The sequence below is a fragment of the Microcaecilia unicolor genome, chromosome 6 (assembly GCF_901765095.1).
Source record: "Microcaecilia unicolor chromosome 6, aMicUni1.1, whole genome shotgun sequence".
Classification (NCBI taxonomy): domain Eukaryota; kingdom Metazoa; phylum Chordata; class Amphibia; order Gymnophiona; family Siphonopidae; genus Microcaecilia; species Microcaecilia unicolor.
Genome location: NC_044036.1, coordinates 333,502,916 through 333,523,197, shown reverse-complemented (window position 1 = coordinate 333,523,197; position 20,282 = coordinate 333,502,916). Strand labels below are relative to the sequence as shown.

At 50.0% G+C, this 20,282-nt stretch overlaps 1 protein-coding gene across 1 annotated transcript in view; it reads left to right on the top strand.

The window, feature by feature from the left end:
* LOC115472576 (ATP-binding cassette sub-family A member 9-like) overlaps window positions 1–20,282 on the top strand; it is a 200,452-nt gene that overhangs the window by 34,786 nt on the left and 145,384 nt on the right. Inside the window, exons 5-6 of the mRNA XM_030206869.1 lie at window positions 5,725–5,822; window positions 8,354–8,580. Of these exons, the coding sequence (XP_030062729.1) occupies window positions 5,725–5,822; window positions 8,354–8,580 (325 nt within the window). The remainder of the gene's footprint in view (window positions 1–5,724; window positions 5,823–8,353; window positions 8,581–20,282) is intronic.

The window sequence follows — 20,282 nt, the reverse complement described above, 5'->3', positions numbered from 1 at the left end:
GAAGGGAACAGATAAGAAGGATTTATCCATGGAGCGGAGTGCACAGGAAGGGGTATAGGGAAGGACGAGTGTGGAGAGATACTGGGGAGCAGCAGAGTGAGTACATTTATAGGTTAGTAGAAGAAGTTTGAACAGGATGCGAAAACGGATAGGGAGCCAGTGAAGGGTCTTGAGGAGAGGGGTAGTATGAGTAAAGCGACCCTGGCGGAAGATGAGACGGGCAGCAGAGTTTTGAACCGACTGGAGAGGGGAGAGGTGACTAAGTGGGAGGCCAGCAAAAAGCAGATTGCAGTAGTCTAAACGAGAGGTGACAAGGGTGTGGATGAGGGTTTTGGTAGAGTGCTCGGAAAGAAAGGGGCAGATTTTACGGATGTTGTAAAGAAAGAAACGACAGGTATTGGCGATCTGCTGGATATGAGCAGAGAAGGAGAGAGAAGAGTCAAAGATGACCCCAAGGTTTCGAGCTGAGGAGACAGGGAGAATGAGAGCGCCATCAACAGAAATAGAAAACGGGGGGAGCGGGGAGGTGGGTTTGGGGGGGAAAATGAGAAGCTCGGTTTTGGTCATATTTAATTTCAGGTGACGTTGAGACATCAAGACAGCAATGTCAGACAAGCACGCTGAAACTTTGGTTTGGATGCAAGGTGAGATATCAGGGGTAGAAAGGTAGATTTGGGAGTCATCAGCATAGAGATGGTAGGAAAAGCCATGGGATGAGATTAATGAACCAAGGGAAGAAGTGTAGATAGAAAAGAGGAGGGGACCAAGAACAGAACCCTGAGGTACGCCGATAGGCAGAGGGATAGAAGTAGAAGAGGATCCACCAGAGTGAACAGTAAAGGTGCGGAGGGAGAGGTAGGAAGAGAACCAGGAAAGGACAGAGCCCTGGAATCCAAGTGAGGAAAGGGTATCGAGAAGTATGCTGTGATCGACAGTGTCAAAAGCAGAGGAAAGATCAAGAAGAATGAGGATGGAATATTGACCTCTGGATTTAGCCAGTAATAAGTCATTGGAGACTTTAGTAAGCGCAGTTTCGGTTGAGTGGAGAGGGCGAAAACCAGATTGTAGTGGGTCAAGAATAGCATGTGAGGAGAGAAAATCCAGGCAGCGGCGGTGAACAGCACGCTCAAGTAATTTGGAGAGAAAAGGAAGGAGGGAGATGGGTCAGTAATTAGAGGGACAAGTAGGGTCGAGTGAAGGTTTCTTAAGGAGAGGTGTGACCACAGCATGTTTAAAGGCAGCAGGGACAGTCGCAGTGGAAAGTGAGAGGTTGAGAATGTGACAGATAAAAGGAATAAGAGCAGGAGAGATGGCATTAAGAAGGTGGGTGGGAATGGGATCAGAGGAACAGGTGGTACATTTTGAGGAAGAAAGGAGAAGTGTAGTTTCCTCAATAGTAACTTCAGGAAAGGAGGAAAGGGAATGAGGGGAAGGCGAGAGAGGGGAACGGACTAGTGGAGGGAGAGGTGGTGAGGTAGAGAAAGCAAGGTTTATCTTTTGAACCTTGTTGTGAAAGAATTCAGCAAGGGTCTGAGGAGATAATGAAGGGGGAGTTGGGGGAGGGGGCACCTTGAGGAGAGAGTTCAATGTGGTGAAGAGAAGTCGAGGATTAGAGCCAAGAGAGTTGGTCAGTTGGATATAATAATCCTGTTTGGCACGTGAAAGAGCAGATTGGAAGGAGGTCAGCATGAACTTAAAGTGTAAGAAATCAGCAAGGGCCCGAGATTTCCGCCAGCTTTCGAAGGTTGTCCTTCTTCGTCAGATCGGAAATAAGCAAATGTGGTAGATGACAGTATATATAAGAGAAACATCAAAGCATTACTTTGACAGTCTGACAGAGTGGGAGGGTGGGGGTATGCATGGGGGACATCAAAGCATTTCATTGATATTCTAACAGGATGGTGTGGGAACGTGAGAGGAGGGTGATAAACAGAGAAATAAACAGAGAAATACTACTTTATGGTTTATAACTCCTTTCACCTTCCCACACCATCCTGTTAGAATATCAATGAAATGCTTTGATGACCCCATGCATACCCCCACCCTCCCACTCTGTCAGACTGTCAAATTTCTTTTATATATACTGTCATCTACCACACTTGCTTATTTCCGATCTGAGGAAGAAGGGCAACCTTCGAAAGCTAATCAAGAAATGTATTAAGTTATGTCCAATAAAAAAGGTATCATCTTATTTTCTTTTCCATGTTTTATTTTGTTTGATGTCTATTGATAATTGGAGCTGTAATTCTCCACCATGTACTTAACAATTAGATTATTTTCTCCCTAAATAGTACTGCCTAATTTATTATGTATTCCATATACCTTCTGTACGTAATTGTTCATTATATCATCCATGTTTCTATATATATTATCAATTGTATCTGTATTCTGAAATGGCATATGTCATGACGGAAATTGTAAGCTACATTGAGCCTGCAAATAGGTGGGAAAATGTGGGATACAAATGCAACAAATAAATAAATAAATAAAATGGCTTGCGGTACTGTAAGAGTACAACACAAAAAAAGTTGGAGAGCGACCAAGGATACCAAAGACTGGAAGATGTATGTAGATAAAGGAGTTTATTGAAGCACGGAGTCTCCATGCTTCAATAAACTCCTTTATCTACATACATCTTCCAGTCTTTGGTATCCTTGGTCGCTCGCCCACTTTTTTTGTTGTACTGTTGTATTTACCGTGGGGCTGAGTTCTCCGTCTCTTGGCGGATTTCTACTTGCGGTAGTGTAGGCGCAGGTTTTGGGAGCACGCCGATCCATTTTTCAGCGAGCCTGTAAAAAAGGCCTTTTTAAATTTTTTGCCGAAAATGGACATGCAGCAAAATCAAAATTGCCGCACGTCTATTTTGGGTGTGCGACCTTACTGCCAGCCATTGACCTAGCAGTAAAGTCTCATGTGGTAACCAGGCATTAATGACCTACGCGCATCCAATGCCACTTGGCACATGTCCGATATGCAAGTCTGTAAATAAAAATTATTTTTCAGCTGCAAGTGGCGGACGCGCACCAAAAATGAAATTACCGCAAGAGCCACGTGGTAACCAGTGGCGTAGCCAAGGGTGGGCTTGAGTGGGCCCAGGCCCACCCACTTTGAGCTCAGGCCCACCAGTAGCAGCACACCTATGATGTGGCCGGCAGAGATTCTCAAGCTGAAAATTCCCAACAACTGTTCCTCCTGCATATCTTATAAATAGCAGATCTTCGCCTGCAGGAAGCAGCGACTGATACATACTGCTTACACCGGTTCCACAGCCTTCCCTCTGACGTATTCCCACCTATGCGGAAACAGGAAGCTGCATCAGTGGGAAGGATGTGGGGCCTACATAAGTAGTGTGTATTAGTTGCTCCTAACTGCCAGTGAAAATCTGAAATTTAAAAGGTGTGCAGGAGAGGGGGGATATTTGAGAGACCATATGGCATGCAGGCGAGAGGAGAGACCAAATCACCTATGGGATGGGGTGGGGTTCTTCTGCCCACCCATCTTGGGTCCAGGCCCACCCAAAATTGGGTGTCTGGCTACGCCCCTGGTGGTAACCAGGCAGTAACTCCATTTTGGCACGCATTGGGTACACGTAGATGCTTACACGACTTAGTAAAAGGGACCCTTAAGTTGTAATCTGGCCTCCACTGGGATCAAGTGTAGCTGTTGCATACAAGGAGAGATAGCATCATATTTGTTTAATGACCCTAACTGCGACATTCTGTACTCTCTGCAATGTTGTAATTAAAGATTTTGAACAAGTGACATAAACAGAATTGCAGTAATCTAATAAGGGTAGAATCAATGACTGCACTACTAAATGAAAACAAATGACTCAAAATATTTACGAATAATCCGAAGCTTTTTAAGTAAATGAAAATATTCACTAACCACCTTATTTACCTGAGTGGTTAGAGAAAGCTGACTGCTAATTCTGCTCCTAGAATTTTTGAAACTGTATCAAGAATCAAATCTAAGTTACCTAAGGGACCTATTCAGAGAAACTTGGTCTTACCTTTATTCAGTTTTAACCTAAATGTAAGTACCCAGCCAGGGGCGTAGCCAGACAACAGATTTTGGGTGGGCCTAGGCAAGAATTGGGTGGGCACCAAGTGTTCTAACCCCCCCCCCCCCCCCAAAAAAAAAAAAACATTATCTCAGCTGGTGGGAAAACGCTTCTTTCCACCTTGGCAGCAGGCATGCACTGAAAACTGAGCGTGCGCAGGTGCCAGTGTCATGGAGAGTAGCGTTTTCATTACCATCAGGGGAAAATCTTCAGCTGGTGGAGCTTGGGATTCCCACCAGTTACCACTAAACATGTGCTACTGTTGGGTGGGCCTGAACCATAAATGGGTGGGCCCTGGCCCACCCAAGCCCACCTGTGGCAACGCCACTGGTACCCACATATCAACTGCCTGCAAACAGCTCAATGCATTAGCTTCATGAGGTGGGTTTCCTAGTGAAAAAGGGATTAATACTGAGATGTCACCAGCACAAATATAAAACTGTACCCGTAAAAGGTCTAGATGTACTGCTAAAAGTTGCATTAAAATATTAAAAAGTGAGGGTGAGAGGGGGAACTCTTGAGGTACCCCACACAATGCATCCCAAGAGTCAGAGTTCACCTTGCACCTTCAGCTTACATGATCTCATAAAAAAAGCCAAAACAAGATAAAAAAGAATTCTGGATCCCAAGTGACTCCAAAAGCAGAAAACAAATCAACAGATTTTAAGGAGTTGAAGAAAACAAACAAAAAAAATTAATCTGTTAAGCAATTGAGCTTTTACTTTTGTTGAAAGGCCGTACGGGCATTGTTGTTTTGCATGAAGAGAAAGCTGGAGAGGTAACGTGGAACAAGGAAGGGGTGGACTGACCATTCGGGCAACTGGGCAGTGCCCAAAGGCCCAGAGGCTCTGGGGGGGGGAGGGGGTGGCCAGGAGGCTCTGCCTGGTTGCCCGCTGCCACTGGCGATTCTACCTCAAAGGGCCCTGGTGGTTTAGTGGCTTCTTCGGGGGCAAGAAAGAATCCCACTGTTTCCTGCCTGGCTGCCACTAGTGTGCACGGGGCCGGTGCTGCTATGTTTTAAAAATGGCTGCTGAGACTGCTGAGACCCGCGAGACTGCCACGGGAAGTTTCAGCAGCCATTTTGAAAACACGCCGGCCCCAGGCACAGTAGCCAAGATCGACCTGCCGCCACCCCCCCCCCCCCCCCCCAAAATCAGGCCTTCCCCTCTTCATGGTCTACCTTTATCCCTGGTGGGGGTCTTCTGGGCAGCAATGATCCCCGCTCGCTGCTGCCCCTAGTGGCCTGCATATATTAAAATGTCTGTCTCATGGTACTACCACTAGAGGTCAGCCTCCTGAGGAGAGGATTTGAGAGGATGTTGGGAATTGGCGGGGAGGGGGAGTCGGGAAGGGAGCTTCAGAATTGGTGGGTGGGCAGGTGGAGAGAGAAACTGACAGAGGACTTACATGGGTCCCAGCCAATATTCAGTCCAGTATCTTATGTGGGTCCTGGTTGAATATCAGCCTTGACCCTCAGTCTGGTCAGACTCGGATATAACATGCCTGACTCTAACTTAGCCAGCGTGGACAGCATTTAAAAACACATTTCTACCGCCGGGTGAAAATTGACTGCTGTACATTTAGGTATTGTGGATTGGGGTTTTTAAGTCTGCCACTAAATCCAGTAACAGGGGACTTGTGATAATTTATGTTTTCTACAGGCAGTTGTGAAAATATTACTACATACTGTGCTTCCTCAAACTACTGGTTGTCGGGCTTCATTTCACTGCAAGCAAGCATCGATGCTGCCATCATTCAAGTAAGAACAATTCAGCAGAGCCGCTGAGAGGGAGGGACAGGGGGGACAAAAGTCCCCGGCGGCACCGCAGTCCGACCCGCTCTCCCTCCGTCGCTCCCAGCACTAACCTTAAACGCCTCCTTTCACCACGTTCGCAGCAAGCAGCAGCAGGGCAGGCCACTCCTTCCTTCCGTGTCCCGCCCTCGCCTGACGTAACGTCCGCGAGGGCGGGGCACGGAAGGAAGGAGAGGTCTGCCCTGCTGCCGCTTGCTGCGAACGTGCTGAAAGGAGGCGTTTAAGGTTAATGCAGGGCCCGGCCCGGTAGCGGGTGGAGGGGGGGGGCCGGCGACCTCGGGTGGGGGGGCCCAACGACAATGACCTCGGGTGACGGGGGGGGGGGGGGGGGGCCAGGGGCGGCCTTGTCCCGGGCCCGGCTCTGGCTCTCGGCAGCCCTGCAATTCAGCCTTCCCTGAGGATAGTTAATCTCTGGAACTCGCTGCTAGAGGATTTGGTAACAGCAGTTAGTGCAGCGTTTCCCAAACTGTGCGCCGCGGCAGACAGTTGCGTACCGAGGGAGGGGCCGACAGGGCCAGCGGCGGGGCAGTGTAGTGGCCGCTGCGGGGGGCCTCTGCCGCTCCTCTGCCTCCCTTTTCTCTTCTGTGCTGCATTGCTGCTGCCGGTTTTTCAAAATAGCTGCCAAGACTTTGGCGGCCATTTTGAAAACCCAGCCGGCAGCGAACAGAGCAGCACAGAAGAGGAAAGGGAGACAGAGGAGCGGCAGAGGGCAGGAAAGAGTAGGATTCTTTCCTGCCACCGCAGCGGCCACTACACCGTCAGGGCGGCCAAGAAGGATCGAAGTAGGTCTTCTTATCCACGTTGTCATTCTTTTCTGTTGGTAGCATTTTTTTTATTTAATCTCACATATTTTCAAACATGCCGGATTGTGCAGCATACGGATGTACACCGAGGAGGTATAATAACAGAATAACTTTTCATAGGTAGAGTAGTAACTTGTTATAAATTGTAATCACTGTGTCATTTGGAGAGGCTGGTTATAGGGACACCTGCCTAGCACGGTTATATTTGTACAGGGAAAAAGAGACCTGTGTGGCCGGTGGGGCGGAGATCAGTGTGGCAGGGGGAGGGTATGCCACGAAAAATTCTTTGCACACGAAAGGTGCCGCGAACTGAAAAATTTTGGGAACCACTGAGTTAGTGTATCTGGGATTAAAAAAGGTTTGGACAAGTTCCTAGAGGAAAAATCCATCGTCTGTTATTGAGATGGACATGGGGGCATGGAATGTTGTTACTCTTTAGGATTCCAGAATCTTGCTATTCTTTGGGGTTCTACATGGAATGTTGCTACTCTTTAGGATTCCAGAATCTTGCTATTCTTTGGGGTTCTACATGGAATGTTGCTACTCTTTGGGTTTCTGCCAGGTGCTTGTGAGCTGGATCGGCCACTGTTGGAAGCAGGATACTGGGCTAGATGGACCATTGGTCAGACCCAGTATGGCTACTCTTAGGTTCTTTTGCTGTATGTCGCTCTGAGTCGACTAAAAAGATGATATACAGGTATTAGATTAGCTAAACAGAGAGGTGATTGCATTTTTCTGGGGTGAATATTCGGCTGTTTTTTTTTTAAACGCTGGTTGCTGTCGGCTGAATTAGACTTGGATAGTCAGTGGTAGCTCCTATCTAGGTACCAGCAAAATCTTCACTGTCTACCAGTACAATACAGGGCTCAATTTAAAACTCTATGTCTGATCTTCAAGGCCCTTAAAGGAAATGGCCCTCAGTACTTGAAGAATAGGATGATCCACTGCACACCTCCAAGGACATTAAGCTCCTCTCAAGGAGAATCACTAACCACACCCTCTCCAAAAGACATTACACGATGTGATACTCTACTCGCAAGGGAGCCTTCTCCGGAGTAGCCCCCACACTCTGGAATGCACTGCCTGAAAGGCTCCGCTTAACACAAGACTATCTCTACTTCAGGAAGCAGGTGAAAGCTTGGTTCTTCAACCAAGCCTTTAATGGTAGAAGTAACTAACTTGTTAGTCTCACTCACACACACGAGGAGGGACTTGGGCTGCACATACTGCAGCGGGACATGTTTATCCACTCCTACCCTAGCTGAGATGATATTTAACCATCTCTCTGACCTCATGTGCACCTTTCTTTAAATCAGTAAATCCTCTTACTGTCTTACCTGTCTATATGTTCCGTCTTTGCTTTACCCTTCACTATCAATTAAAATGTTCTATTTCGTATTGTGTTGACATCGTAAGTAGTAACTATGCCATACTTTGTATTGTTATTTGAAATTCTTACTGCTGTAATTGTCTTTTGTTCATGTTTGATTTATTCTTACTGTACACCGCCTTGAGTGAATTCCTTCAAAAAGGCGGTAAATAAATCCTAATAAATAAATAGAGGGTACTGAGAGTTAGGCGCTGGATCTGCCATTCACTTTTGGATTTGGGGAATGGGGGGGGGGGGGGCTCCAGAAAATTGCCAGAGTGATCTTAGCCCTCTTTCTTTTTCAGGTCACAACAAGTCATTCCGTGTGGGAGGAAATGAAGTCTATTGTGGTCGAACAAATGGAGACAAGTTCTTTCAGAGAGATAAACAAGATTTCAAAAGTCGTCAGTCTAATTGTCATGCTGACTCCTTTCTCCCCACTTATGTACTATCTGTCAATTGATGTAACACGAGAAAAACGGCACTTTAAGGAGGTGATGAAGATGATGGGCCTCTGTGATTCTGCATTCTGGTGAGTTTGAAATACCCTCCATAACAGTTTCCATTGCGGGGGGGGGGGGGGGGGTCTTCTTCGATCAACTGAATTCTAATTGGAAGTGATCTTAGAGCTGCCAGGAAGACCCGAACTTTCAGAAGGGAGATTTTAAGGCACACCCTCAACCCCTCCCTGTCCTATCCTGTCACTCTGCCCAGCCACAACCCCACCCCACTCTGCCCAGCCACATTCCAGCCCCACCCGCTCAACCTCCTGGATCCACCCCCTGACACACCTCAATTCAGCAGTCCCCAGCATCAACAAACTGCTCCTCCCTCCAGTAGCGGAAGACACCTTAATGAAAGGTCATCTCTTTCTGGTGTGGGACCAGCCAAGGGGCTGACTCTGTGGGTGCTGTGGGTGTTTGAGCACCCCCAAGGTTGAGAAAATTCCTTGTATATGTCCAGGGAGGGGTTATTTCCATGGGCTTAGCAACCCCAATAATTTTAAAAAGTTGGCTCCTATGATTACAGCCCAGTACTAGGAAGAATTAGATTGATTTTGATCCCTTCTTCTCTGCCCCTCAATCATGCACCTCCCCCCCACCTCCCCCACCTACCCCACTTTGCTGTTTCTCTTTTAAAAATTGTTAGGGGGGGCAGTGGCTTCATTTCCTGGGTCCTAATAAACTTCTTTGGTGCAGTGACTTAGGGCTCAGGCCCACCCAACAGTAATACATGTTTAGTGGTAGCTGGTGGGGATCCCAATCTCTGCCAGCTGATGGTAACGAAAACGCTACTCTCCAGGATAATGGCACCTGCACATTCTCAGTTTTTAGCGCCACTGCCGAGGTGGAAAGAAGTGTTCCATATCATCAAGCTGATCAATCCATAGACTGGTGGGTTGTGTCCATCTACCAGCAGGTGGAGATAGAGAGCAAACTTTTGCCTCCCTATATGTGGTCATGTGCTGCCGGAAACTCCTCAGTATGTTCTCTATCTCAGCAGGTGGTGGTCACACACAGCAGCAGCTCTGGCTAGGCCTCCAAGCCTAATCCTTAGGTTTTGTTGAGGCCTGGGGTTGAGGGCTCTTTTGAGCAAGTGCAAACCTGGTGGTGCCAGGTCCCTCCTTTTCTCCCCCCTCCCGCTGGCTCCGTTTAAAAAAAAAAAAAAAAAAAAAAAATTTTTAAACGTCTTTAAAGGCGTTTAATTCGACGTTTCTTTAAACGTTCATTGCAGCTACTCACTGGGACACCAGTTCGTTACAGCTCGGAGCGGCAAGCAGGTAATTTTACCTTTTTATAGCGGGCAGGGGGTTCCCCGATTCTTCTCCTCGTGGCATATGGCGTCGGAGGGCGAGGGCGCAAAGGGTCGCTCCCCGGATCGCTGGAGCGCTTCTAGAGGGGATGCGGGGGTTTTACAACCTGATTCGCCCTTGATGGGTGACAGTTTAGTGACCGATGAATGTCCCGGTCGTTCCTCCGGCGTGGCGGTTTTTTTCCCGCCATAAACGCCCATCCCCCGCTCCTCGCCTCCGCCATCTTGGCCGGCCACGCGGCTCGGACGGCTTCTTCGTGGGCCGCCCTTGAGGTTGGAGACATTAATGCCATGAACGCCCTTAATTTGGGCGACGGCACAAAGCGGCTAAAGTTAAGCGCCGTTCTTCCCGCGCGGCTCCTTCGCGGAGTTTCGCGCCGGACGCCATTTTGGATGCGCAGCATGCTCTCCCCCGCTATTGCGAGCGCCGGTTGAGAGTGCGTCTAGGGCTGTTGCCCAGGCTGCGGAAGTGCACAGTCTGGGGGGTTTCTCCCCCGAGTTTGTTTTGCTGCTGCATCAGGCTTTCCTCATGCAAAACGCTGCCCCTGCTCCCTCTTCTGATAAAGAGGTTGAGGTTCCCAGAGGTAAACGCCCTCGGGTTGATTTCCAGGCCTTGGAGGACTTTGTCTCCTCCGATGTAGATGAGGGCAGCGTGTCTGAGGTCTCCCAACGGTCCTTTGCGGATTCCTTGGAGGAGATAGATCCCCGCTCGGATGGAGCGGATGACCCCTCTGCAGCGCGGCTTTTTAGCCCAGAGGATTTGCCCAACCTGTTGTTACAGGCCATGGACACTTTGAAGATTTCCTCTCCGGAGGACGTCTCTCCCTCAGCCCCTGTTGGCTCTGCCATTATGCTGGGGACGAAGCGCCCGCCTAGATCCTTCCACGTGCATGATGCCATGCACACCTTAATTGCGGCTCAATGGGATGTCCCGGAAACGAGCCTTAAAGTGGCTAGGGCTATGTCCCGCCTCTATCCTTTGGCTGTGAGTGAACGTGAGGCCTATCTGTGGCCTACCGTGGATTCTTTAATCACTGCGGTGACTAAGAAAACGGCGTTGCCGGTGGAAGGTGGCACGGCCCTAAAGGACGCCCAAGACAGAAGATTGGAGGCGGCCTTAAGGTCGTCCTTTGAGGCAGCTGCTTTAAGTTTGCAGGCCTCAGTTTGCGGCTCCTATGTGGCCAGGGCGTGCCTGACTATGGTGCAGCGGGCTTCCCCCTCGGATCTTTCCTTGAGGGCTGATTGGCCGGCCCTGGAATCGGGCTTAGCCCATTTGGCAGACTTGCTGTATGATGTCTTGAGAGCCTCAGCTAAAGGCATGGCTCAGACAGTCTCTGCGCGGCGGTGGCTTTGGCTGAAACATTGGTCTGCTGACCACGCCTCTAAATCCCGCCTGGCTAGATTGCCTTTTAAAGGCAAGCTGCTCTTTGGGGTCGAGCTGGACAAAATCGTGACCTCTCGGCACGTCTAAGGGCAAGAAATTACCAGAGGTCAGGGCTCGGGCTAGTACTCGTCCCGGTACCTCCAGAGGACGGTTGCTGGAAGCCCGTCGGTACCGCCCGGGCAAGTCGGGTTCCTCTGCCCCCTCTTCCTTCAAGAGGAATTTCTCCCCCAAGCAGCATTCCTTTCGCAGAGACCGCCGTCCCGGAGGTGCTCCCTCCGGTCCTCCCCCAGGGTCTCGTACCCAATGACGGGGCCTTGGTCCACGCCCCAGTGCAGATTGGAGGACGGCTGTCCTCGTTTCTGGGCGAGTGGACCACTATAACTTCAGACGCGTGGGTGCTGGAAGTCATCAGAGACGGCTACAAGCTAGAGTTCTGCCAACCCTTAAGAGACGGGTTTGTACTCTCTCCCTGCAAGTCTCCGGTCAAGCTGTGGCAGTGCAGCAGACCTTGGACAACCTGATCCGCCTGGGTGCGGTCGTTCCGGTGCCAAAAAATCAGATTGGCAAGGGACGTTACTCCATTTTCTTTGTGGTTCCAAAGAAAGGAGGTTCTGTCCGGCCTATCCTCGACCTCAAAGGGGTCAATCGGGCCTGGAAAGTGAGGCACTTTCGCATGGAGACTCTCCGCTCTGTTATAGCGGCAGTGAAGGCAGGAGAGTTCTTGGCTTCCTTGGACATCAAGGAAGCGTACCTGCATATTCCCATCTGGCCTCCTCTCCAACGCTTTCTGCGTTTTACAGTCCTGAGACGACACTTCCAGTTCAGAGCCCTCCCTTTCGGGTTGGCTACTGCTCCGCGGACCTTTTCCAAAGTAATGGGGGTCATAGCGGCCTTCCTGCTAAAGGAAGGAGTACAAGTCCATCCTTATCTGGACGACTGGTTGATCCGAGCCCCCTCTTATGCAGAGTGCGGCAAAGCTATGGACCGGGTAGTTGCTCTTGTGAGCTCCCGGGGATGGATCATCAACTGGAAGAAGAGCCAGCTGCGCCCGACTCAGTCCCTGGAGTATCTGGGAGTTCGATTCGACACCCAAGTGGGCAGAGTGTTCCTGCCAGACAATCGGATTGTCAAGCTTCAGGCTCAGGTGGACTAGTTCCTAGTAGCCTCTCCTATTCGGGCTTGGGACTACGTGCAGCTGTTGGGCTCTATGACGGCCACGATGGAAGTAGTGCCCTGGGCCAGGGCTCATATGAGACCACTACAGCTATCTCTGCTGCTGCGCTGGACTCCGATGTCGGAGGATTATGCTGTGCGCCTTCCCGTGGACCCAGCAGTGCGCAAGGCGCTGAGCTGGTGGACGCAGACAGACAAGTTGTCTGCAGGATTGCCTCTGGTGACCCCGGAGTGGATTGTCGTCACGACAGACGCCTCTTTGATGGGCTGGGGAGCCCACTGCTTGGGAAGGACAGCGCAGGGGCTCTAGTCTCCTGCAGAGGCAAGTGGTCTATCAACCTCCTGGAACTCAGAGCCATTCGGTTGGTGTTATTGGAGTTCATCCCGGTACTGGTGTTGTAGCCTGTACGGGTCCTGTCGGACAATGCCACGGCTGTGGCCTATATCAACCGCCAGGGAGGTACCAAGAGCGCCCCTCTAGCCAAGGAGGCTATGAGTCTTTGCCAGGGGGCGGAAGCGAACCTGGAGCAGCTTTCAGCGGCCCGCATTGCCGGAGTCATGAATGTCAAGGCGGACTTTCTCAGTCGCCATACCTTGGAGCCCGGAGAGTGGCAACTATCTGCTCAGGCGTTCTTGGACATCACGAAGCGCTGGGGCCAGCCGAGCCTAGATCTGATGGCGTCATCGGCCAATTGCCAAGTGCCGCGCTTTTTCAGCAGAGGACGGGACCCTCGATCCCTGGGAGTAGATGCTCTTCTCCAACAGTGGCCAACACAAGAGCTCCTCTGTGTTCCCGCCCTGGCCCATGTTGGGCAGGGTGCTAGACCGGGTGGCAAAGCATCCCGGCGGGGTAATCCTGGTGGGTCCGGATTGGCCCAGACGTCCCTGGTATGCGGACTTGATCAGGCTCTCAGTCGACGATCCTCTGCGGCTGTCAGTGGAGCAGGGCCTGTTACATCAGGGTCCCGTGGTGATGGAGGATCCCTCTCCCTTTGGTCTTACGGCCTGGCTATTGAGCGGCAGCGTCTGAGGAAGAAGGGCTTCTCAGACAAGGTCATCGCCACTATGCTGAGAGCGAGGAAGCGCTCTACTTCTACTGCTTACGCCAGGGTTTGGCGTATCTTTGCAGCATGGTGTGAAGCAGGCTCACTTTCTCCCTTCACTGCTCCAATTTCTTCAGTGTTGGCGTTCCTGCAAGAAGGTCTGGAGAAAGGCCTGTCGCTCAGTTCCCTTAAAGTCCAGGTAGCGGCTCTGGCTTGCTTCAGGGGCCGCCTGAAGGGTGCTTCCCTGGCTTCGCAGCCAGATGTGGTGCGCTTTCTCAAGGGAGTTAATCACCTGCGCCCTCCTCTGCACTCAGTGGTGCCTGCGTGGAATCTCAACCTGGTGCTAAGAGCATTGCAGAAGCCGCCTTTTGAACCCTTGTCGAGGGCATCTCTGAAAGACCTGACGTTGAAAGCAGTCTTTTTGGTGGCTATCACTTCAGCCAGAAGAGTTTCCGAGCTCCAGGCGCTCTCATGTCGAGAGCCTTTTCTGCAGTTCACTGAGGCAGGAGTGACTATTCGCACAGTGCCTTCCTTCCTGCCCAAGATTGTTTCTCGCTTCCATGTGAATCAGCAGCTCTGTCTCCCTTCCTTTCGTAGGGAGGACTACCCAGAGGAGTACTCCGCTCTTGAATATCTGGATGTGAGACGAGTCATCATCAGATACTTGGAAGTGACCAATGATTTCCGGAAATCGGATCATCTGTTTGTCCTGTTTGCAGGTCCTCGTAAGGGTCTGCAGGCTGCTAAGCCTACAGTGGCAAGATGGGTCAAGGAAGCCATTGCAGCGGCTTATGTGGCCGCGGGGAAGGTGCCGCCTATCCAGCTGAAGGCTCACTCCACGAGAGCTCAGGCGGCCTCGATGGCAGAGGCCGGATCCGTCTCCTTGGAAGAGATATGCAAGGCGGCAACGGGGGCTTCGGCTCATACATTCTCCAAGCATTACCGTTTGACTGTGGCTGCACGGGCGGAGGCCCGGTTTGGAGCTTCAGTGTTGAGGTCAGGGATTTCTATGTCCCGCCCTGGGTGAGTACTGCTTCGGTACATCCCACCAGTCTATGGATTGATCAGCTTGATGATATGGAAGGTAAAATTATGTATAATCATACCTGATAATTTTCTTTCCATTAATCATAGCTGATCAATCCATAGCCCCTCCCAGATATCTGTACTGTTTATATTCTGGTTGAATTTTAGGTTCAAGTTTAGCCTTCAGTTACTTCAGGAGGACTTCGTGTTCAAGTTCTTCTTTCACTTGGATTCTTCAAGAGTTGAGACGAGTTTGTGTTACAGTGAGCTGCTGCATTCCTCTCCCCTCCGTTTTACGGGGCTGGATTGAGACATAAATTCTGCCGGCACTCCCTCCCGCTTCGTGCGGCTGTAGGGCAGCTTTGTACCCCTCCCGCTTCGGCGGTGTTAGGGTCAGTCAGCTCCTCCCGCGGTTGCGGTTGCAGGATAAGCCAGATCCCCCCCGCATCGGCGGGTGTGGTGTCCCTCCCCCGCTCCGCGGGGATGAGCTGGACGGATTCCCCTCCCCCACTTGTGTGGGGGTGAGCTGGGTTAATTCCCCTCCCCCGTTTCGGCGGTGGTGAGCTGGGCAGAGTGTCCCTTCGTGGGTGTAATTCTCTAAGTGCTGAGTCCTGCGGATGGAGCTTTGATATCGACATACTGAGGAGTTTCCGGCAGCACATGACCACATATAGGGAGGCAAAAGTTTGCTCTCTATCTCCACCTGCTGGTAGATGGACACAACCCACCAGTCTATGGATTGATCAGCTATGATTAATGGAAAGAAAATTATCAGGTATGATTATACATAATTTTACCTTATCCCACCAACTGAGAGATTTTTGTTTGGTGGTGAGGGAGAACACTTGGTGCCCACCCACTTCTTGCCTAGGCCCACCCAAAATCTGTTGTCTGGCTACGCCCCTGCTTTGGTGCCCTTACTCCCTATGGTTTTTATCTGGTCTGTTTTGGTTTTTCTTCCCCTCTTTTTGTTGTTGTCTGTGTGTTTTGCGGGAGACTTGGACCCTTTTTTTGTTGGTTTGATGCTTCATTTCCTGCACCTTTTCCCAGTTAGTTAAACTGGTCTCTGTCCACCAACGGAGCCACTTATTTAGGCCTGCATTTTTACCCCTGTTTTCCCAAACACTTGTTTGTCTGTTATCAGACTATTGAAGTTCCACAGATCAGGGAATGTCTCTGAATATTGCTGCACAGCAGGGGCGTATCTGCGTGGGGCCACAGGGGCCTGGGCCCCCGCAGATTTCGCCCTGGCCCCCCTCCCCGCCGTCAACCCTCCCCCGCTGCTTACTTTTGCTGGCGGGGGGGCCCCAACCCCCGCCAGCCGAGGTCCGACCCGAAGTCTTCATATTTCGTCTTCCTCCGTGGCCATGCTGCAAGGAAGTAACGCTGCAGTGCTAATTCGTTGAATCCAGTTCGGAGTCCCCCCTCTCTGGCTCTGGCCCCCCCCTACCGCCGGATTCCAGATACGCCCCTGCTGCACAGACAGTGCACAATTATGCAAATGTTTAATTCGATCTTTCCAGATACATCAGGGATCATTTTATGAAGCTTTTTTTTTTTCACATGTGAAACGTGTTTTTACATGCAGGAAAGGGATTTCATAAACTTATGCCCAGGGGAAAAGGTGGACCTGCTTTTATGAGATCTGTATGTAAGCGATTCTGGAGACGTAGGGGGGGTTCTTTTACTAAAGGTTATTGCATGCTAGAAGAAATAGCATGTGCTAAATTCTAAGAAGTCCATAGGTACAGTGGGGGAAATAAGTATTTGATCCCTTGCTGATTTTGTAAGTTTGCCCACTGACAAAGACATGAGCAGCCCATAATTGAAGGGTAGGTTATTGGTAACAGTGAGAGATAGCACATCACAAATTAAATCCGGAAAATCACATTGTGGAAAGTATATGAATTTATTTGCATTCTGCAGAGGGAAATAAGTATTTGATCCCCCACCAACCAGTAAGAGATCTGGCCCCTACAGACCAGGTAGATGCTCCAAATCAACTCGTTACCTGCATGACAGACAGCTGTCGGCAATGGTCACCTGTATGAAAGACACCTGTCCACAGACTCAGTGAATCAGTCAGACTCTAACCTCTACAAAATGGCCAAGAGCAAGGAGCTGTCTAAGGATGTCAGGGACAAGATCATACACCTGCACAAGGCTGGAATGGGCTACAAAACCATCAGTAAGACGCTGGGCGAGAAGGAGACAACTGTTGGTGCCATAGTAAGAAAATGGAAGAAGTACAAAATGACTGTCAATCGACAAAGATCTGGGGCTCCACGCAAAATCTCACCTCGTGGGGTATCCTTGATCATGAGGAAGGTTAGAAATCAGCCTACAACTACAAGGGGGGAACTTGTCAATGATCTCAAGGCAGCTGGGACCACTGTCACCACGAAAACCATTGGTAACACATTACGACATAACGGATTGCAATCCTGCAGTGCCCGCAAGGTCCCCCTGCTCCGGAAGGCACATGTGACGGCCCGTCTGAAGTTTGCCAGTGAACACCTGGATGATGCCGAGAGTGATTGGGAGAAGGTGCTGTGGTCAGATGAGACAAAAATTGAGCTCTTTGGCATGAACTCAACTCGCCGTGTTTGGAGGAAGAGAAATGCTGCCTATGACCCAAAGAACACCGTCCCCACTGTCAAGCATGGAGGTGGAAATGTTATGTTTTGGGGGTGTTTCTCTGCTAAGGGCACAGGACTACTTCACCGCATCAATGGGAGAATGGATGGGGCCATGTACCGTACAATTCTGAGTGACAACCTCCTTCCCTCCGCCAGGGCCTTAAAAATGGGTCGTGGCTGGGTCTTCCAGCACGACAATGACCCAAAACATACAGCCAAGGCAACAAAGGAGTGGCTCAGGAAGAAGCACATTAGGGTCATGGAGTGGCCTAGCCAGTCACCAGACCTTAATCCCATTGAAAACTTATGGAGGGAGCTGAAGCTGCGAGTTGCCAAGCGACAGCCCAGAACTCTTAATGATTTAGAGATGATCTGCAAAGAGGAGTGGACCAAAATTCCTCCTGACATGTGTGCAAACCTCATCATCAACTACAGAAGACGTCTGACCGCTGTGCTTGCCAACAAGGGTTTTGCCACCAAGTATTAGGTCTTGTTTGCCAGAGGGATCAAATACTTATTTCCCTCTGCAGAATGCAAATAAATTCATATACTTTCCAAAATGTGATTTTCCGGATTTAATTTGTGATGTGCTATCTCTCACTGTTACCAATAACCTACCCTTCAATTATGGGCTGCGCATGTCTTTGTCAGTGGGCAAACTTACAAAATCAGCAAGGGATCAAATACTTATTTCCCCCACTGTATATAGGACCAGATTCTATATGTCAGCTAAAAATTTGGCGCCGAAATGAAATTCACTTAAGCGTATTCTATAAAGTACACCTTAAATTAGGCATACTTTATAGAATAAGCCTAAATTTCCACGCAGTTTATAGAATACACCGAGCGCCGGTCTGCACGACTAAATTTAGTCACGGGCAGTTACGCCAAGTAAAACCTGGTGTAAATCCTGACGCCTAAATTAGGCAAGGACCAGGTGTATTCTATAACAACGTACATTGATTTTAGAAGTGCCCACGACCCCAGTGGTGGCCCTACCATTAGGCCACCTCTTTGGAGCGGCATCCACCCCCATGCCCGCTGCGTTCTGGCATCACTCCCCGCCCTTCCTTCCCTTAATTTGTCTTCTTTTCTTGCTTTCCAAAAGTCAGGGTGGCAGCATTTCCCATACACTGCCCTGTCGCCGATCCAATTCAATTCAAGCTTCTCCTCCTTACTTACAAATGCACTCACTCTGCTGCTCCACCCTACCTCTCTACCCTCATCTCCCCCTACGTTCCTGCCCGTAACCTCCGCTCACATGACAAATCCCTCCTCTCAGTACCCTTCTCCACCATTGCCAACTCCAGGCTCCGCTCATTTTGCCTTGCCTCACCCTATGCCTGGAACAACCTTCCCCAATCCCTACGACAAGCCCCCTCCCTACCCATCTTCAAATCCTTGCTTAAAGCTCACCTCTTCAATGCTGCATTCGGAACCTAACCTTTCGAACATATAGGTTGCCCCAATCTGTCTGACCTATCTGATTAACTGTACATTTGTCTTTTTAGATTGTAAGCTCTTCGAGCAGGGACTGTCCTTCCATGTTAAATTGTACAGCGCTGCGTAACCCTAGTAGCGCTTTAGAAATGTTAAGTAGTAGTAGTTTTATAGCCCTGCCTCTCTGATGTACTTCCTGTTTCCTCGGAGAAGGGGCCAGGCCAGCGGTAGGGCAGTGCATGGGAACTGGTTTCCTCCCTGACCATTGGAAAGCCAGAAAAGAAGGTAAATTCGGGGAAGGAAGGAAGAGGGGGAGATATCAGAGTGGGGTGGGGTGGGCGGCAGACCATCCCCTCGCCTCAGGTGGCAGATTGTCTTGGGCCGCCCCTGCACGACCCACCCGTTGCATGCCCATGGCCACTCCCCCTTTTCAACTATCAGGTTTATTTTCGAAAGAGAAGGGTGCCCATCTTTTGACACAAATTGCAAGATTAGCGTCCTCCTCACAGGGTCGCCCAAATCGGCATAATCGAAAGCCGATTTTGGGCGTCCTCAACTGCTTTCCGTCGTGGGGAAGACCAAAGTTCATGGGGGCGTGTCGGAAGCATAGCGAAGGCAGGACTGGGGCGTGCTTAACACATGGGCGTCCTCGGCTGATAATGGAAAAAAGAAGGGCGTCCCTGACGAACACTTGGATGACTTTAATTGGTCCTTTTGTGTTTTTTTTACGACCAAGCCACAAAAATGTGCCCTAAATGACCACTGGAGGGAATCGGGGATGACCTCCCCTTACTCCCCCAGTGGTCACCAACCCCCTCCCACCCAAAATCAAAAAAATTAAATAACATTTTTTTGCCAGCCTCTATGCCAGCCTCAAATGTCATACCCAGCTCCATCACAGCAGTATGCAGGTCCCTGGAGCAGTTTTGGTGGGTGCAGTGCACTTCAGGCAGGCAGACCCAGGCCCATCCCCCCACCTGTTACACTTGTGCTGATAAATGGGAGCCCTCCAAAACCCACCCGAAACCCACTGTACCCGCATCTAGGTGCCCCCCTTTATCCCTAAGGGCTGTGGTAGTGGTGTACAGTTGTGGGGAGTGGGTTTTGGGGGGCCCAGCACACAAGGTAAGGGAGCTATGCACCTGGGAGCTTTTGTGAAGTCCACTGCAGTGCCCCCTAGGGTGCCCGGTTGGTTTCTTGGCATGTCAGGGGGACCAGTGCACTACAAAGGCTGGCTTCTCCCATGACCAAATGGTTTGGATGTGGTCGTTTCTGAGATGGGCATCCTCGGTTTCCAATATTGGTGGGGCCCCAATTTGGTGGGGCCCCATTCTAGCCCCTCCCCACCATAGCCCCGCCCCACCATAGCTCCGCCCCACCATAGCTCCACCCCATTGATAAGATTATTCCATTTTTAGAAAATTTTTTATTTATGAAATTTCAAATAAAGACAAATGAAGCTAAACTTGTACAACTTGTACAAAAAAACTGATTGAAATAATAAGCACAATGCTATCATGAACCCCCCCTCCCCAGAAATTCACTTCAAGTCCACTAAAATTAGTAGTTCCAATTCTCATAACAAAGGAGAATAAAGGGAAAAAAACTAAGAAAAGATCCAGTACTTTCAAATTCCCCCATTTTTTGCAAATGGATTTTATATGTGCTCTTTTCGTCTCCTAAGCTGAACATGCTTAGAGAAATGCCCCTCTTTCTT